Here is a 19004-nt window from a genome sequence, read left to right as displayed (position 1 = left end):
GGCTCCCTCAGAGGAGAGAGGAAGAGACTGGAGGTGACCAGGGATGCCTTTCCAAAGCAGGCAGAGAAATTGCCCATCAGCAAGGCTTCTCTGCAGAGAGGCAAGCACCGTCTCTGAGAAATAATGGACCAAATGTTGAGAGGAGGAAAAAAAATAATGCAGGTTTCTAGAGCAGGGATTTTCAACCTGTTCTGCTTTGCTGATCTCCAAAAATATCCCACCAGAGACACGAGTTCCTTTGTAGCAAACCCACACCACCTGGCAAGACGCTTGCTGGCTGCAGTTACCCTTCCTTAAAAGCGGTCCACGGAGCCACGGGGATCCCCCAGCCACGAAAGCTGCAGCTCTCGAGAGCGCTGGAAACACACAACAAGCCAGGCTGGTTTACCCACAGGGAGCACTGTGGAGCGGATTGCAGCCCCAAAACCCCAGGCCAGCCAGGGCACGAGCCTTTCAGGAGCCATGCTGGCCCCACATCCACTAAGGAAGGGGCAGGAGGGCACCCGGTGAAGCTGCGAGGAGCTAAGGTTCACCCCCAGGGATGAGCAGCGCTGGGGAAATTGCAGATTTGAAACCATGCTTCGGCTGTGGTGCTTGGTGTGGATTCTCTGGAGACTAATAAAAGGCCTGAGTTTGCAGTGGCCATTCTCTTGGAGGGGTGCTAGTGAGTGTCCCCGCTCTGCTTAGACACTTGCTTCCAGGACACTTGCAAGAAGATCTGGGATCTCCTCCTCACCCCCCATCAAATTTGTTTAAAACTAGTCCCATGGGTTTGCAACAATTAGAAGGGAATGGGCACAAAAATGGGGGGAAGGCTCCCTTGCTTTGGAAACCAATGTGGAAAGTAGCTAGAAAAAATATGTGGGCACATGGGAGGGTGAAAAGGAGAGAAGAAGTAGGAAGAGAGTGGTCCTGCTCCTAAGAAAGGAGGTATAAATATCTCCAAAATCCTGTGTATCACAGGTGTCTCCTGAAGTAGGATGCCTGAGCATCCTGGCCTAGCGGTGGACAATGCTGAGATACAGATTGGTCCCAATGTCCCAAATCACGTCCTTGGCATGGATCTGAGAAACGGCACCCAAGAAAATCCTTTCCAGGCAGGGATCTTCCCTGTGTTCCCATCCTGGGGTTAGGGGTGTGAACACAGCCCCCATCAGCTCTGCAGCTGAGCTGTGTGACACAGGGGACACTCACCCATCTGTGACTCCAAGGGCACAGCATTTCCCCCCGTATCCCCTTTGCCTCTGCGTTTCGTCACTCTGATGTAAGGCACATCCTTATAACACACCTCAGATCAGACAGGCCTCCCTCCTCTCGAATCCACACAGCCATGAGACGAGTTGGCCAAATGATTTTCTTGAAAATCCACCTCCCTCTAAAAAACCCCACCCTGGCAGAATTTGTTTTCAGCCCGATCCATTCCCTAACCTGACTCTCGTTGCACAAGGAGGGATGCCTCACCGGGCAGGGCCGGAGGGATCCTTTTGGCAGCGGCACAGACTTCGATCGGCTTGAAGCAATCGTGAAACTGCAGCCTGAACTTCCAGTGACTCACCCAGCGTAGGGAAACTTCCTGGCTTGTGTGTTCGAGCATTTGTGGAAAAACTGCTATATTTGGCATGGAAAATAGGAAGGATTCCTCCGGCCGCTTGAAATGGGAGCAGCAGAAATGACTCAATGGGCAGTTTAAGAGCGACGAAGAAGGGTGCTCTCTAAATTATTCATTGCGATTCTCCACGTTGTGTGTTTTGCCCACAACAGGCTTAACGGTGTCTGCACACAGGATGGTCCAGGCTCCGCCAGGAAGATGCTTGATTTATTGCTCCGACAGCAACCCCGCCAATGCACATTGGCTGTGTGTTATTGACTACGGACATTATGGGCTGCTTCCCATCTGTTTACCAACAAATACTGCTCCTAAAGGTATGGCATTGTGCTTATCGCTACACGTTGACCCAGCGTGAAAAATCTGCCAATTTTTATTTTCATGACATCAGTAGCTAGAAATGCTTTTCTTGCCAGCTTCAAACACTTTCAACTGTTTCATCTAGTATACTGGGAAAAAAAAATGAAGAAACCGCTCTTCTGCAAATTACTGAAGTTGGCAGAGGGGGGGCTATTTCTGAGGATGCGAAATGGATTCTTCTTCTCTCTTCTCCCCCCCACCCCCAATACTTGTCCAAATGGTTATTGAAATACCTTGTTCATTAGGCTCCTGAGATGGTAAATGAAAATGTTCATTTTCGGATCATAACAGCATCACCTAAAAGAAAAAAAGACGTGAATAAATCCCAGGAAAGAAAAATATCAATAACTTTTCATGAAAAATCCGTTAAAAAGAGAGAGAGGGCAGCAAACGTTTTCCATTGGGTGAAATGCCAACCAGCTCCTGGTTAGTGTATATTAAATTAAATATTCAATTTGGTCATGCACTGCTTTTATTGGCAGATTAAATATCGACAAATATGTCTAGCGCAAGGAGATGCTTCGCGCTGCAGCCTGACAAATCCCGTGGCAGCTCTGCATCAACGCTTTGGGTGGGGAAACCTCATCTTCCTACCACCGTTGAAACCCCGCAAGGCTGATGCCTGGGATCTGCGTGGCCACGGCCATTGCACAGGGGCTACCCCTCTCGCCTTGTGACCCCCCGATGCCCAGCGTGGCTGTGCCAGCAGTGAGTGACTGGCCTTTCTTTCCCGGTGCTCAGGGAGCAGGAAGGGGGCCGTGGGGCAGCGACCTCCTCCCAGGTGCTGAGGCTTTGGAGACAAGGGACTTCCAGAGCAGGGAGCAGGACCATTGTATCTAATTCCATCCGATTTCTATGCTGAATTTATCCTGTTGCTTTTCTCCTGCAAATTTTAAAGCCATTCTCCATGCTCCCACAGCAAGGAGGCCGCAGCTATGGCAGAAAAGCTGTCCCTTTCACTGGTGTGGAGCCTGCTGCTTTCTGGTGGCCCCACGCCCTTGTACAGGGAAGAGCTGGGCACCCGCCTTGATTTTGCAGGCTTTTTTTCCTCCTCCCCGCTCAGCCCGCTCTTTCCGAGGGTGCTGCTCAGTGGGAACCATCCCATGCAGGAGGGTTTCAGCCACCTTTCTCCCCAGCTCCTCCCATCCTGGCTGGAAGATGGCCAGTCCCTCCAGCACTTCAGCAGCCGGGGAGCGAGCTGGGAGGTGAGGCAAGAGGAGGAGCACTCCCACCCCCGGCGCCCCACATCTTCAGCCCACGAGAAGCCCCAGGATGGAGTGAGACATGTTGGCATTGTATCAGAGAGAAGGGGCTTGTCCAGCGGTCTGCTTTGCCTCTCAAATGCTGCCCCTGGAGATTCAGTAGCTGCTCGAGACTTCTGGCCCATCAATTATTTAATTCCCTCCAGCCATGTGGTCTTCAGCCCCGAGTGCTCGTCTCCCGCGAACGCACAAGCCTGCGTGTGGGGGGAGTGGGGTTGGGCAGGGGGATGCAGAGCCGGGGCTGAGCAGAGGACCCCCGCCAGGAAGCAACACAGAGGCTGGGGGGCACAGGTCCCACCAGCCAAAGCACTGAGCTGAGCTTCAGCCAGCATCTTGCCCAGTAGCACGTTGGCCGGAGGCGTGGGTTCTTCTTCCAACCTCCTGGGATAACCACGAGCAAATCACCTCCCTGCTCCGTGCCTCACTTTCCCCACCTGTAAAATGGGGCCAAAGATTTCACAACCAGTGTGCGCTTTGGTGGCATCCGCACAATGCCGCAGCAGCGCACAAATGTGTGTGCGAGACGGTGTTTTGCAATAAAACAAGAGCGTGGCTCTCGCCCCTCTTCACAGGGGCTACACCACCGTGGATGTGTCTTTAGTGGGTTGCTTAAGGCTGGTGGTCCCTGTTTGCTGCCGCTGCCTGTGCTGTCTTGAGCTAAAGCAGAACGGCATGGCACGGCATGGCACGGCACGGCACAGCATGGCGGGCGCTGCCGGGTAGGCAGGACAAGCCGCGACACGCGGGCAGGCTGGCGGCTGGAGCTGGGTAGGTGTGTCGCTGTTACCCAATAAATAACTCAAGCCCTACAGCAGCCCATTGTAATTACAGGGGCCCCGCGCAGATTGAAAACGAAGAAGAAGGAGGAAAAAAAGGAAATCAAGGTTCAGTCTTCCCCAGGAGGTAGCGCTCCACGGGGGAAGCAATAGAGGGGAGCGGTGATTTATATCTCTCCAGAGGAATTCTCCTTTCCAGGGCCGCCCCAGGCGCCGAACTGCCGCCAGGTTCAGCCGAGTTTCTCATCTGAATATGCATGAGCCAGTAATTAATTCTCTCTGATACTGATCCAGATTTGGGGTTGGTTTTGTGAGTGTGTGCGTGCGCGTTGTATGTCTGTCTTCTCCCAGGTGTGCCAGCGCGGCAAGGAGGGACGAGACGAAGGAGCGGTGGCTCTCCACGCGTTTGTCCCTGCAGAATGACGTCCATCAGTGCCCCATGGCCAGCTTGGGGCAGGAGGGTGGACCCGGTTGGGTCGGAACCCCTGTGGGGCAGCTCTGGGGGGTGTCCTGCTGGGGACAGCAGGAGGAATGGGGTCGGAGAGCCGGACACGATCGGGGTTGTGTGCCTGGGACTGGCCACACCACGCAGCAATCCCTGCCCCAACACTCACCCAGCCTTGGGCACCTGCAGGGGGCTGTTCTCCCACCTCCTGAGGACGTTGCAAAGACCTCGTGTTTGCAAAGCGCTGGGAGAGGCAGGGAGGGAAGACAGTCTGGCCTCGCCTCCTCCCTCCCACCTTTCTCTCTCTCTCTCCTTTTAAATCTCTTCCGTGCATCACTTCTAGCAGTGGGACGGGAGCCCCGAGGAGTGAAACCACATCTCTGGCCCAAGGCCCAGGCCCGGGGCAGGGTGTGGGTGTGTGCAATCTCCATGTGATAGGCCCTTGTCCTGAGTCTGATCCACGGCGTCGTTCACTCGGGCTGGTAGTAACAATCCGCCTTCAAACCGGGGGAAAAAAACCGGAAAACTGACTGAAAGAGAGAAACAACTGTTTTCAAGTTTCACCAAGCCCACGCCCCGGGGCACAGGTCTCTTCCCCCTGCCTGCAGGGCAGGTTGCCCCAATGCCCTCCTCACCCTTTGCTTGAGAGAAAAGCAATAATCAGCTTTGCTGCCTTTAAACCCGTCTGTGGGGCCCCGGCAGCCTGCCAGGCGTGAGCTGGGGTCGTCCTGGCACGCAAGGTGGATCTGAGTGCCAGCTCCCGGGCCATGGCATCACCGGCGCTGGCCCTCGGCAAGCAAGGAGGTGATGTTGGCTCCCATCCTGCTGTTGTGGTCTCTCTGGAAAAGCCAGCATCCCAAACTGGAGGCTTCCCTTGTCCCCCATTGTGTCCCAACCCTCCCTGTAAGCAGGAGCAGGATTAGCAGCAGTGCTGGGGTGTATTGCTGCCATCAACCTGGCCCAGGCTCCTGCCAGCACCCAGCCAAAGGAGGCAGAAAAGGGTGCTCCCTTGCCACCGCCTCCTGGCCAGCCAGGGTTGTGGCTTCCTGGAGCCGTGGAGAAACCAGCGAGCATCTTAGACATCAAGGGACCATGGTGTCATTGCCTGCTGGGGTCAGGGGACTTGGAGAGGTCACTCTCCCTTTCCCATATCCTCCTGTCACGGGGGATAACCCCCCTTTGAAAGCTGTCCTCACCCCAGGGCTCCTCTCGGAGGCCCGAGGGGGATGGTAGTGGGACAGTGCCACGTCCTGCCCACCACGTTCCGCTCTGGGTGCCAGACTCCCTACATCCCTCTGAGGGATCCCTGCGAATGTCTCCGGGCTCGGTGAGCAGCGGGCTGGGAAAGGTCGGTGAGTCAGAGCCCTGTTTTGCAAGGCAGGGGCCAGAACGCGTGTTGGAGCAGGGATGGCCGTGAGCTGAAATGTGGGGCCCGCCTGGGCCTTTTGCAATCCTCTGGGGAAAGGCGAAGTCGGTGTCTCTATCCCTTAATTAACGCACGCCACAGGGACCTGCTCCCTCCTGATTATGTGGTTTGTGGGGATGGATGGAGGAGCAGCAGCCCGGGACACGGGGAGGAGGGCAGCCTCGTCGGCTCTTCCCGGGGTGGTGCTCTCTCCAAGCACAGTCTCTGCCTCCTGTGGCGAGGTCTCACGCTTGGCCCCACGGTCTCACAAAGACGCTTTTTGGACCCATGAGCTGGCCCCAGTGCTCTATGCACCTCTGGTCCCCTCTGTGAGCACACATAAAGCTCCCTCCCACCTCTCCATTGCCCTCCAGCCCATCCAGCAGTGCTCCTTCCAGGTCACACAGAGCAAACGTCCATGAAGCCGCGGCCCCCGCATGCAACCCTTGCCCATCGAGGAATAGAAGGTGACACAGCCAGGATGTCATCTCTGTTGGCTTCACGTCCCGCATCACCAGCCTGACCTAGAAACACTACCACGTCTCGTGCGCCGGAGCCCGGGGATGCTACAGGCTCATCCCTCTGTTTTTTCCAGAGCGGCTGAGTGACAGTCGCCCCTCCCCTGCCTCTCCGAAGAGCATAATGAGAATTTCCTCCGAGGAGCAGCTTGCCGCGATGAAATAATCGCCCAAGCACAGCAGGATCTTCACCGGGGATTAGAGAGGCTGCTACTTGCTGAGCTAGGGAAACGGCCAACGAGGAGGGAAAACTCCTACCGCCTCCTCCGGCACCTCGGCTCCTTTTGCCAGTGATCGCCGGCCGCAGATGGAGCAAGGTCCCAGGCAGAGCTCAGCCCTGGAAACTTCTGTTCCCGATGCTCGGGCACTTTTTGCAAAGTCCCCTTCCACCTTCCTCCTCCTCTCGCTGCTCCCTGCAGAGCCGCTCCTCAGCCCTGGCCGGCGGGAGGGGTGGAGAAGAGGTAAAGAAGCAGCTGCCTTTTACAGGCAACAATTTTTTTTTTTGTCGTTGTTGTTTCTTTTTGGACTGCTGAGGCATAAAATGCCAAGTGGAGCCTGTTTCTTCTCTCTGCCTTACGCGCAGGGGCACTCACCAGCTGGGTTATCCCGCTGCAAGGAGGGACGGCGGCAAGGGCTATACATGGATTTCCGACGCAAAGTGGTTTAAGGCAGTTTTGCTTCCACTCCAGGCTCGGTTGTTTTTCTTTTTTTCTCCCCCCTCTCTCTCTCTCTGTGTCTTCTGTGGGATCCTGGTGTGACCATCCCTTGAGGATTCCTGATTTTCTTCCCTAAATATCCCACATCTTTTTTTTAACTGTTCGTGCAACGTGGGAACCCCAAGCCCAAAGGCACATACCTGGTTTGAGGAGAAGGCGCACGTTAAAGCCAAGTTCTAGCAGAAGTGCTTTATTTTAGGGCTGGGCTTGGGTGGTTGGCTTTTTTTTTTTATCTCTTTCCTCTTTCGGACGCTTTTAGAGACTCACCGTCCGCCAGCCCCAGGCTCGGCTGTAGCAGAGGGCGCTCCTGCCTCCAGCCCTGCTACCAACTTGCCCCAAACCCACACTAGAGTGCAGTCCCTGGGAATAGACAGCAGCTGCCCTTGTCTCCATCACACTGAGTGAGAGGCGTACCCAGCAGCGACCAGAAATCCCGGTTTCCACAGCCCTGTCCTTCCCCCCGCTTCACCCCCCCCACCTCCAAGCGTGTGGAGAGGATCTTGCCCGGCCCCAACGCCAGGTCAGAGCGCGACATCCAATGTGAGAAATTCATTGTCCCCAGAAGGCCCCTCCTGACTAAACACCGGGCACCTGAAAGCCGTGAGCAGGGCACAGAGAGCAGCCCTGATGCAAAGCCAAGAGTTTCCCGTGCTGGGCTCGCAGCCGGTGAGACTGTACCCCGAGGGCAAGGGACAACAGGGGCAAGGGATGGCCAGTCCTGACAGAAGGTCAGTCGGAGGGTCTTTAGACGACATGAGGTCTCAGCCTCCGCCATGCTTCCTGCTCCCGCCACAGCCCACCCCCTCCCCGCTCCTGCCATGATCATCACCTCAGGGCTGCTCCCACACGGGGCAGGATGCCCAAGCTGAGGAGAAAAATGCTCCATAGCACGACCAGGCACGGACCAGCCTGTTTGTGATGCTACTATGTTTTGTGTGAGGGACATTTTCCCCTGGAAACGGCATCCCGTGGCCTCGGCGCCCAGCCACCGGGCGCATGTGGGGACGGGGTGAGGGAGCCGGCGCCATGATGCCTTGTTCCGCGACGCCAGGTGCCGGGCAGTGCAGAGGCTGCCGTGGCTTCTCCACAGCTCTCCTGAAGATGTTGGGAGGGGGGACAACCCGGCTCCCAGCAGCCGCGAAAAGCCCACCCTCAGCCCGCAGCAGGCCCCCCCGGAGGGTCGCGCCCCTGCAGGCTGCCCCGTACCCTCAACCGGGCGGCCCCAGCTCCGCTCCAGCACTCCCCTCTGCGCCCGCTCCGGGTTTTCAAACCCACTCCGCTATCGACAGACAGGCGCTTCAGCCAATAAGAAGCCGCAAAGCGTCAGCACAGCGTTCGCTCGGCGCTGCCGGCCAATCAGCATCGCTCGATCCCTATATCCCGCCCTCCGAGGACAGGCTCTGCCTCGTCCCGGCGGCCATCTTGAGTGTGGCAGAGGTGCTGCTCAGTCTGAGGGTGCCTCTCCTCGCCCCCTCGTCCCTTCCTTCGCGCTCTCCGCACCGGGGATCGCTTACGGGCGGCAATGCCTCGCCCGTGGGGCCGTTGTGGGCCGCGGAGCGGCTCCCGCTGGGTGTCGAAAGCGTGTGGTTTCCCCACGAAGTGCTCTCGGCGCCATCTTGAGTGTGGCAGAGCCCCCTCGCTCAGCGCGTCGGTGCCCCGTTACCCCGCGGTGGCGGCGGGGCAGGGGTGGCCCTGGTTGGCCGGGGGGGGGGGGGTGCGTCCCGGTGTAACGGCGGGTTGCGATGGTGAGGAGTGTGGGGAAGCCCCCAAGCCTTGAGCTCGCGAAAGGCCGGGAGAAGAGGGGCGGTGAAGCGACCTGGGTGTTGTGTTTTGGTGTTTGTTTTTTTTTTTTTAATTGTAAAATAAGCAAATGGGTGGGAATCCCGCATTTCTGCGCGGCGGTGGCCTGCCAGCACCCCCGGCGGTCTCGGACAGCCGGCCGCCCCCCCCCCCGCCCCGGCTGCCGCCTGCCTGGGGGCGGCGGTTGTTGTTGTTATTATTGAGGCAAAAGTTTCCGCGGGGCTGAGAGAAACACGGCGCATGTTGCGCGGGTGAGAGGACCGGGGTGGGGGGGGACAGGACGGGACACACGGGTTACCCCCGCGGCGGCCGCCGAGGAGCCGGGGCTCCCCCACCGCCACCGGCCTCCCCGGGCGCGGTGGGGAGGGGAGGGGGGAGAAGCGCCGGTTCTCCCGCATTACTATTATTATTTTTTGGTAATTCTTATTATTTTTCCTCCCGCCCCTCCGCAGGCATGCGGGCTGCCTGCGGCGGGGGGGGGGGGGGAGGGGGGGAGAAGGAGCTCCCTGCCGCCTCACACGGCGGGGCGGGGCGAAGGCGGCGGGGGCGGAGGCAGGGCGAAGGAGGGGGGGGAAGGTGGGCGGTGGAGCCCCGCCCTCTTTCCTTCTTCCCCCCCCCCCGCCCCGTTCCCCGGCTCCTCTCGGCCCACGCTGAGACCGGGCCCGAACTCATCGCCGCAGTGCCGGCGGGCGGCCGGCGCCTGCCGCTTTAAGCGGCCGTGCCCATTGTTTGCTGGGCGGCCAATGGGAGCCGGCGGTGGCGGCGCGCGCGGCCAATGGGCGCGGCGCGGGGCAGCGCGCGCGCCGCCCCCCGGCGCTATAAGAGGGGCCGTGGCGCCGCGTGAGTCCCCACTGGCTCGCGCAAAGCCATCTTGGCATTGTTCTGCCCGCGCCGCCGCCGCCCGCGCCGCCACAGCCCCGCCACAGCCCCGCGCGCCCCCGCCATGTCCGACACGGCCGTGGACACCAGCGCCGAGATCTCCGCCAAGGTAAGCCCCCGCCCCGCCCCTCGCTTCACCCCCCCCCCCACTATTATTTTTTTTTTTAATGTGTTTCCCCCCCCCAAGCAAAATTTTTCCAGTTTTAACCTTTTTCTATTTTTTTAAAAATTTTTTTTTTTAACCCCTTCCCACGCTTTTCCGCCCGCCTCCCCTCCTCCCCCCCCCCCCACCTCGCCCTTCTCCGGTTGAAGTTCGCGGGGCTCGGTGCGGGGCCCCCCCGCGCGGAGCAGCCGGCGCCGTTTCTTTGTCTTTAACAGCGTGCGGGAAACGTGCTCGCCCGGTGCCGCCGTGCTCGGCGGGCCCGCTCCTTCCCGGGCACGGCGGCGGGCCCGTCCCGCCGCGGAGGGACTCGGAGAGGCGGCGTGTGTGTGTATGGTGGAGGGGGGGGGTGGTGTTGCGGGGTGGGGGGGGGAGGGGGCAGCATGGTTGCCCCCCAGGTACCCGGTCTCCGGCGGGGGGATGGCGGCGGAGCCATTCAATCGGCTGTGGGAGCTTGACAGCCCCGTCAAACTTGGGTCCCGCTCGGCCTCTTCCCTTGCGGGGGGGTTGGGGGTGTGCGGGGGGGGCAGCGCGCCGGAGTACGTAGCGGAGGTGTTGAGGGGGGGGTGCAGTGAGTGTTGTGGAGTTGCTTCGGAAAAGCCGCGGGGGGGGATGGCGGTCGGTGTTTCTGAGTTGCACCCGGTTGATGGCGGGGGGGGGAGAATTGCTGTGCCGGCGCTACCCCCGGAGGAAGCGGGGTGTAGTTGCTCTTTCGGACTTGCCCCCCGGCCCCCCCCACCGCCCCGGAAGGGGGGGGGGGGGCAGTTGTGTCGGAGCTGCCCCCATGGGGGGGGGGGGCTATTTTGGAGTCGCCACCGGAGGTGGCGGGGGGGGTGGGCTGTTGCTATTTTCGGAGTTGCAGCCCCCCGCGCGCGGAGCTGCCCCGGTTGCGGCGGGGCTGGGGGCTCCGGGCCGAGCCCCTCGCAGCGGGATAACTTTGCGAGTCGGTGGCGGGGCGGGGGGGTGGGGGAGCGCCGGTACCGACCGGGAGAGGCTCTCCCGGGAGTCCCTGCCGCGGCTCCCGGCGCCCGCCTTTGTCTGCGAACGGCGGCGGAGCCTCCCCCGGGGGCGCCGGGCACCCGGGCCGGGCCGCGATCCGCCCCGTCGAGCCCCGGGGGCCACGGCCGGGTCTTCCCGCCGCTGCCGGGAAAGTTGCGGTGGGAGCCGGGGGGACCCGACCCGGGAGCGTGGGATGGATGGGGTGACCGTGCCCGGCGGCCTCCTCATCCCGCGTCCCGGCCGGCACCGGGTCGTGCCGCTCCCGGGGGAACCGGGGCTGGAGGAGAGGGGGGAAAAAAAAAAACCGGACGGCGAAGAGGGTTTATAAAAAAAAAAAAAAAACAACAACGAACAAAACGCCGTTTCTGGCAGATTTCGATTTCACTTCTGTTTCCCGCTCCTGCGCACCCACCCCCCACCCTCCCCGCCATACGCTTCCCCCCCGCCTCCGCTCCGGGGCCGCGGGTCGATCCCCATCCCTCCCCGGGGGGGAACGGGGCCAAGTTCGCCCTTAACCTTCCCCTGCCCTTTACGGCGTGGCGGGAAAGGGGCCTCGTGCCCGTTTCGCCCTCCCGGGGCGGCGAACGGGGGTCCGTGTAGCGGAGGCGCGCACGGCGGCAAGGTGACACCCCCCCCCCTCCACCTCCACACCGGTGGCGGGAAGCGCGGAGCCACCGGGGGCCGTTCGTCCCTCGTCCCGCTTTGCCGTCCGGGAGGCGGGGATGGTGGTGGTTGGGGGGGGTCGCGTCCCGCCCCGCCCGGGCGGTGGCTCCGCACCGAGCACCGCCCCCGGCCTCCGCCGCCGTTGCCGCGGGGGCGCCCACCACGTGCGGCCCTGCCCGCGCCGCCCCCTGGGAGCCGGAGTCCGCCGGGACTACATTTCCCGGCATCCCCCGCGGCAGGGTGGGTGGGGTGGGCCCCCGCGCTGGCGGGCGGCCAATGAGAAGGGGTGCGGAGAGTGGCGCGCGGTTCGAATGGCGGGAGGGCGCGTGGCGGGGCGCGGGAAGGTTGCCCCCTGCTGGCGGGAGGCAGGCGCGGGATGCGGCGGGCGCCGGGGACGGACGGAGGGACGCGGATCCTGGCTGGGGCGGTGGGCAGCGGCTATCCCAGCCCCTTCCCGCCGGGATCCCGCCCCCCCGCCCCGTGCATCCCGGGAGCCGAGCGGGAGCGAAGGTAGGACTCGCTGGGCAGCCGGCGTATGACTAAATGCCGCTGCTATTTTATGGACAAACAGCCCTGCCACACCTATAATTAGAGGCTCTGTCAAAGCTCTGGAGCTAAAGCGGCCCCGCTGCAGGGACTCCTGGTGCAGAGGCACATCTGTCTGTTTGTTTTGGACCGTGCCTGGGGAAAGGAAGACGCTGTGGTCCTCTCCCGGCAGCACTGTTGCTAGCACAGACTTCATGACCTGGCATCCCCACTGCCGCTAAGACTGAGAGTGTCTTCAGCGGTGCAGGAAAGGTCAGGGCTGGAGATCTGTCCAGCTAAAATCCCCGAGAATGAGTTGTTCCCTCCTTCACCGGGAGGGAGAATTGCTTACGTTTCGTGAAACGGTTCCTTTTGAGAGGAGCCATCGGGCACGGTGAGGCGTGGAAACTCTGACTGCTTCATTTGCTCCGGGTTGAACTTGGGAAGTGCTTTATTGCCTGCATGCCTGATGTGAGGCTGCGGCTGCAGAGCGCAGCAGCGTGGTGGTGCGTGGGGAGGTTAAATGGTTGAGATCAGCCTCCCAGGAACAGGGGAGCAGGAGCCGCTGGCAATGTAAAACTGGTGGAATGGGGCAGTGTGGAGGAGATGGCCTGGGATTTGTATGTGAGTGGTAAAAGGAAGAGGGAGGGACCTTGTGCTTTTGTTTAGCCCAGGCTCCGGGGATGCTGGTTTGATCAGGCAAGGTTCCATCAACAGGTGTAAGTCACCCCAAAGAAAGCCTTTCCTCGACAGCCTGCTGCCTCTGGCAATGCCGTCTGCGTGTGCCTGTCTGGGTCTGAACGGTTTAAATAAATAACCTGGTGGTTTAAAACCCCTGCGCTGTCTTGCCTCAAGCAGGGTAGCAGAAGCCCTCCTGAAACGGAGCAGTGGTTGTGCTGGCAGAGCCGGGACCGGGCTCTTACCCGCTGGTGTCCCCACGAGGAAGTGACAGTGGCTGGGTGGTGGTGAAAGTGCCCGCTGGCTGCCGCAAAGGGCGGGCAGGAGGGGGGTGAAGCCGCTCGGTGCTGCAGCGAAGCAGGGAGCTGCCAGCAACTTTTAAAGACCTTGTGGCCGCTGCCGAAGCCGGCCGTGCTGCTGGCCCCGGGGAAGGGCCTCTCTCTGCTTTCCTTGGCTGGGGTAATGCTCCTTGCACCGAAGGATCTCACTCCAGCTGATGGAGGAACAGAAGGGGAGGAGGATGCAAGCAGAGATGCCAGTGTTAAATCCAAGTGTTCTTTATGCGGGAACATAAAGTTGGATCCTCTCAGCCTGTTTGCCGAGCGACTTGGCATGACATTTTGACAGTGATCAATAGCAAAAACACACAAGCTCCTGCTCTGCTCGCGGTGGAGTTTTGAACCGAACTAGCCAGGCACGGCTCTTGGAGCAGAGTAAAAATAGAACTTCTTCCCCCACCCCATCCTGTTACACATAAAGCTGCGAGCTGGATCCTGGAGTCTCCTCTCTCTCGCTGACGAGAAAGACCAGGCGTGTAATATTTGCCCTGTGATTTCCCTCCCACCCTCAGGCAGGGCAGAGACCACGGGTCTCTGCTAATGAGTCCCTGGGATTTGTTCCTGCCGCGAAGGTACCGAGCAGCCGTGGATGTCCACAGCTCCGGGGTGACAGAGCCCGGTACGTGTGACACGGGGCTGCCAGCTCTCAGTGGCATTGCAGGAGCTTGCGTGGACTGTGCTAAGATGGGCAATCAGCCAGCTCTGCTGCTGTTGAGCATATGCAGGCGGCCGGCTCTGTGTGTTTGGGAGCTTGGAGGTGAAACAGAGTAGTCTCTTTTTTAGATAGCTGCTCTCTGGCAAGGCCAGCTTGGATTGAGATTCACCCCCACGCTCTCCCGTTCCCAAGGAGGAGCCAGAACGTGGCAACCAAATCGTAGAGCAAATCGGCGTGAAGAGAAAGCCAGCTCCTGCTCGCTCTCGGACTGTGTTTTTCGCACCTGATCTGCAGCTTCTCTGACGCAGGCATCTGGAATCAGGGTGACTTCTCTGCTTTTCTGCTCCTTCCAGGATCTAAAAGAGAAGAAGGAAGTTGTTGAAGAAACAGAAAATGGCAGAGATGCACCGGCCAACGGCAACGCTGTGAGTATTGCTATGATCTGCGGGGAGAGGCAGCCCTTACACCAACGCCGTTTTATTTTCCTCTCCCTTCTTGCTTTTGCTGCGAGCTTGTCCCCAGCCCTGCCTGAGAGGGGACCCCTCCAAGAGGCTTCACTCTGCTGTGTGGAGCCCTTGACCCTTTTGGGGCTTCAGGTTCAACAGTCGCTCCCAAGCCTGTGAGGAGCTCATGTGTGTGCAGAAAGGAAGGGCTGGGCTTGGATATCCTCCCTGAGAGCTGTGTGAAGTTGTATCCAGTGCCACCCTCTGTCTAGGCACAGGAAAAGCAGAGAGGGGAAGAAAAAAACCAACCCATCCAAACTCTAGATTTACAGTGTTACAATGAGTTGAGTGGGGAAACACATTGTGTACAGATAAACTGGTTGGTTTCCTATTTTTAAGGCGCTGGGGGAAATTTCACTCTGCTGTGTTTCAATGTGTCACAAGAGCCTTTGCAGCTTTTGTCTTGGCCTCCGAGCTGCAGCCCCAAGTTACTCTAGGCTTGCTCCTTCGTGCCTGGACTGCCGGCATCGTGTGGAGGCAGGCAGGGAAGTGGGACGGGCGCCTGGGGCTCCGGGGGGGCTGGTGCTTTGATTTAGGGAGGAAAGGTGGGGACGCGCACTTCTGCTGAACATCTCTTCCCCCTTCTCCCTTCCCCAGTGCATTTTTTTTTTAAGTGATGTTTTGTCTTGCCAAGGAGAACGAGGAGAACGGAGAGCAGGAGGCCGACAACGAAGTAGACGAAGAGGAAGAGGAAGGTGGTGAGGAAGAGGACGAGGAGGAAGAGGGTAATGGTAACTTTTCCTTGTTCCCTCAGTCCCCAACCCAGGGCTGCTGTGTCCTGTCCTGGACAGCAGGCTGCCAGGAAGCAGAGGATGGAGAGCAGCATCTCCCCCTCGCGGCTGCGGTCGGGCAGCTCTTGCCAGCCGGGCTCAGTCCTTCCTCACTTGCCCGGGCCACCAGCGCTGGGAGTGAAGTCAGCCTTGAATCCCTTCCAGCAGGTTGAGGGCAGATTCCTTCCTTCCTCTCTCCTGCAGCCAGACGGCACCGCACCACGGCACTGAATAAGTGCATTAGTCCCTTCTGTGCAAGTAGTACAACCTGCCCTTGACTCTTGCGATCACAACGGCTGCTGCAGATACAAGTGGCCAGCCGCTGGGATGGGGACAGCCCCGGATGGCCATGCCTTGGCCCAGGCACAGAGGATAGGACATTATTCTTGTTCTTCAGCATGCTGAGAGGCTGCTGTGGTCCCCTCTCGCAGCCCTTTCCTGGGCTGGATGCCCAGAGGAACCTGCAGCTCTTCCCCGCTCCTCCAACTGCAGCGGCCAGGCTTGCTTTGAACCCTCCCTCTCCGCAGTGTCCCGCGTCTCCCTGCCCTCCCCTGCTTCCTCACCCGACCCAGCCTGGAAGTGGGTTTTGGCAGCAGTGACCAGAAATCCAGCAGTGACTTGCCGAATCACTTCTCACTCTCCCTGCTATTATTTTTTTTTTTTTTCCCCCCAAGATCTACTTGGATGAATAACATTGTTTATTTTTATCGCTCGTTAGGGCTGAGAGAAAACCATTCTTGTTATGTTGAAATGAACTCAGGGCCCTTGATTAGCTGCTACTAGGTTAATCCCCTGTGAATTTTTGGTTTACATGCTGACCTACTAACCTGTTGGTTAGTTTGGGGAGGCAGGGGCAGGGCTGGGAATTTAATGACCATTAGGTCAGGGCCTGTTCAGACCATGTAAGCAGGGAGAGCTGTCTCCTTTGGGGTAGTGCTCTGCTCTCAGCAGCCTGCTGTCTGCTGTGCCCTTTGGTAGGATCTGGCTCGCTAGGAAAAATCTGGGAATCGTAGCCCTGTTCATACTCAGGATTTGAACCCTGGGGACAGAGCACAGTGCTGCCATGTGCTGTCCTGAGCCCATCTCCCTCTAGCCCTGCTTTGGGGTGGAAGAAGGGGGAATACTTGCCTCTCCCTGCCCTCCTCAGGCGGGAGGGGTATGCGTGTGTTGCAGGCGCCTGTGTGTGGGGTGGAAGTGTTGCTTGGATACTGCTGTCACAAGCCTGGGGAGCTTTGGTTCCGCGGTGCCAGCCCCGCTCCTGCCGAGTGCAGCCACAGTTTGGCACACAGCACTTGGAGGCACAAACGTCTCCCCAGGATCCCGCAGGCTCTGTCCGTCCCTGCCCTGCCCACTGCCCTCGGGTGATCCCTGCCTGAGAGCCGCACCTGAGCAGCTGAAACACTGCAGGAGAGAGATTTAAAGGCAGCAAGTGCAGCTTGCATCAGCTCTTTTATTTCCAGCACTTGCAGCCAAACTCCATCCCGGAGTTTGACAGCAGAGGGGAGCTCGAGGGTATATTTTTCTCACCCTTCTCCCTATCCCATCTCATTATTTGCTTTGCTTTAAAGCAGCTCAAAGAACTAAAAATGCTCCCAATCAGCTTGGCGCTGTCACCTGACCGGCCGGCCCGGTGCATGTGATGGCTGCCAGGGTGTTGATCCATCGCCGGGAGCTAATCTTGGCCCTTCCCACCGCATGGGCCACGCCGTGGCTGAGCACAGGCTGGGGAGAGGAGAAGGGAGGGGAGGATGGGCTGACCTTAATCCCCCCGGCTGTCTATATGTGTGGCTCGTGGCGGTGGTTTAAAGCCAGCTTACTGGCCTTAACGCTATAAGTTTTAGTAGGGTCTCCTGTTACGCAAGAGTCTCGTCTCGGCAGCCGAGAGGTTGTTCCGCCTCCGGTCTTGCCCTCGACCCTCCAAAACTGGCCGAAGGCGATAGACTCGGTTGTTCTGATCCACTGGCCTATTTGAGCTCAAAGTGGGTCAAAGCCCAGAGCTCTCTGCTCATCCTCCTCCCTGGCTGTAAGATAAGTTGGTGTAGCGTTTGTTTGCCGTTCTGATAATTAGAAAGTGTTCTGACTCAGAACTAATGCGTTCTGGCTCTCTTAACTCATTAAAGATGGACTAATAGCTGCGAAGGGAAGCAGAAGTAATCAGGAGCAGTTAGGCAGAGCAGCCACTAGAAAGAGGTTTTTTCCTCACCTTGCCTTTTTTTTTTTTTTTTCCCCCTCTGTGATTTTGGTACTCGCAGTAGATGCTGGTTTTGGTGTCCTGTTGCCTGTGGTACAAATGCAGGTGTGAGCCGGGCTCAATGCTGCCAGTCCTTATTTCCCCCTTGATGGGTCAAGTCAGCTGGGGGATGCCCCGAAAGCCCCGGTGTCCTCGGGCAGCTGCGCAGGGGCCATGGCAGCTGGGGAGGTGGGGCTCCAGGCAGACAGCACAGTGTGGGGCTGAGGCAGGAATAAACCCAGAGGGGAGGTGCGTGGGTCTCATGTTCCTGTTCCATGCAGGTGAGGAAGAGGATGGTGATGAAGACGACGAAGCTGAGGGAGCCACAGGCAAACGGGCAGCTGAGGACGATGAGGTAGGAAGAGTGGCCACCCCCTCGGCACCACCTGTGTCACCAGAGGGCTTGAGGGGAGGATCAGCGGGGCCGGGCTGGGCTGTGGGGCTGGAACGCCCTGCCCACACACTCCCTCCCCATCCCTCTCCAGGGACACAGCCCACTTCCATTTATACGCTGGCCTCGTTAGTGAGGTGCCCCCTCCGGCTGCATGGAGCTGCTGGCCGCGGGCTTGGGGGTTCCCAGGGTGGGCTGGGGTGGGGGTCCTGGAGCTGGCTGCAAGAGGGGATTTTTGCAGGAAGGGGGGGTAAATGCTTGTGTTGCTCTGCCCTTGTCCCTGGGGCGGGAGAGGGACCCAAAACAGTCTCCTGCCTCGCTGCCTGCCTTGGTGTGGCTCTTGCCAGACCCCCCCCCCCCTGCTCCCAGCAGCCCTGCTCCCCCGTCTCCCCTTTCCTGACGGCTTTGCTTTCCCCTCAGGACGACGACGTCGATCCCAAGAAGCAGAAAACCGACGAAGATGACTAGGCAGCAAATTATTATTATTTTTTTTTTTTTTAAATAAGGAGGGAAACAAACCAACAAAAAAGGCCAGCGCGTCCTCTTCACCCTTGGGACCCCCCTGACCCTTCCCTCCCGTTGCAATCCCGTCCCCACACAAACACACAGACACACACACCCCCCTTCCTCCCCCCCTCCGCCGTGGTCATCCTCACCAAGTAGAGTGAACCCCGTCCCTGGCCCCCCCGGTGCGGCGCTGCCACTCAACCAACATAATGAAACGATTCGCCCGTTAGCGGGGAGAGAACCCCCCCCCTTCCCCCTACAGACCCCCTCCCCCCCAAGCACCAAAACTTCAAGGCCCTGCTTTCTTTCTTAAAAGTACTTTAAAGGAGAATTTGTTTGTATTTTTTATTTACATTTTATATTTTTGTACATATTGTTAGGAGGTCCGCCATTTTTAAGTGATCTCGGATTGACCAAAAGGGGGGCTTTGAAGTGTATATCTCTCTTGTTACCTATCTCTGACTTTACTTGTGGTGTGACCAGGCCCAAACCATTATCTCAAAGGAGAATAAAACAAAACCTTGTAAAAAAATTAAAAAAAAAAAAAGACAAAAATGCAAAAAAAAAAAAAAATTTACAATCTTATTCTGAGCATTCCAGTAACTTTTTTTGTGTATGTACTTTAGCTGTACCATAGATCGTGGTTTGTATGAGGTGGCAAGGCCAAAGATAAAAAGGTTTTCTTTTTTTTTTTTTTTCTGTCTATGAAGTTGCTGTTTATTTTTATTTTTCTTTTTTTTTGGCCTGTTTGATGTATGTGTGAAACAATGTTGTCCAACAATAAACCGGAATTTTATTTTGCTGAGTTGTCCTAACAA

General features: G+C 58.6%; 1 protein-coding gene across 2 annotated transcripts; it reads left to right on the top strand.

Annotated features, from left to right (window-relative positions):
* Nucleotides 1–9718: 9718 nt before the first annotated feature.
* On the top strand, nt 9719–19004 carry PTMA (prothymosin alpha). 2 transcript variants are annotated; one of them, XM_063339003.1, is made up of 5 exons: nt 9719–9876; nt 14139–14210; nt 14926–15013; nt 17570–17643; nt 18100–19004. In XM_063339003.1, the coding sequence occupies exons 1-5, from the start codon at nt 9832–9834 to the stop codon at nt 18145–18147; spliced, it is 327 nt and encodes a 108-aa protein (XP_063195073.1). In that variant the 5' UTR covers nt 9719–9831; the 3' UTR covers nt 18148–19004. The 2 variants fall into 2 exon arrangements, with proteins under 2 accessions (XP_063195073.1, XP_063195072.1); XM_063339002.1 differs by having other exon boundaries at nt 14923–15013.

The sequence above is a fragment of the Chroicocephalus ridibundus genome, chromosome 6 (assembly GCF_963924245.1).
Source record: "Chroicocephalus ridibundus chromosome 6, bChrRid1.1, whole genome shotgun sequence".
Lineage (NCBI taxonomy): Eukaryota > Metazoa > Chordata > Aves > Charadriiformes > Laridae > Chroicocephalus > Chroicocephalus ridibundus.
The sequence above is the reverse complement of the archived record's forward strand: the minus strand, read 5'-3'. Positions and strand labels throughout refer to the sequence as shown.

Excerpts from the sequence above, each read along its gene's own strand:
- PTMA (XM_063339002.1), top strand. The coding sequence starts at position 9,832 with ATGTCCGACACGGCCGTGGACACCAGCGCCGAGATCTCCGCCAAG. Across the intron at positions 9,877-14,138 it reads GCGCCGAGATCTCCGCCAAG|GATCTAAAAGAGAAGAAGGA; the intron begins GTAAGCCCCCGC and ends TGCTCCTTCCAG. Across the intron at positions 17,644-18,099 it reads GGGCAGCTGAGGACGATGAG|GACGACGACGTCGATCCCAA; the intron begins GTAGGAAGAGTG and ends CTTTCCCCTCAG.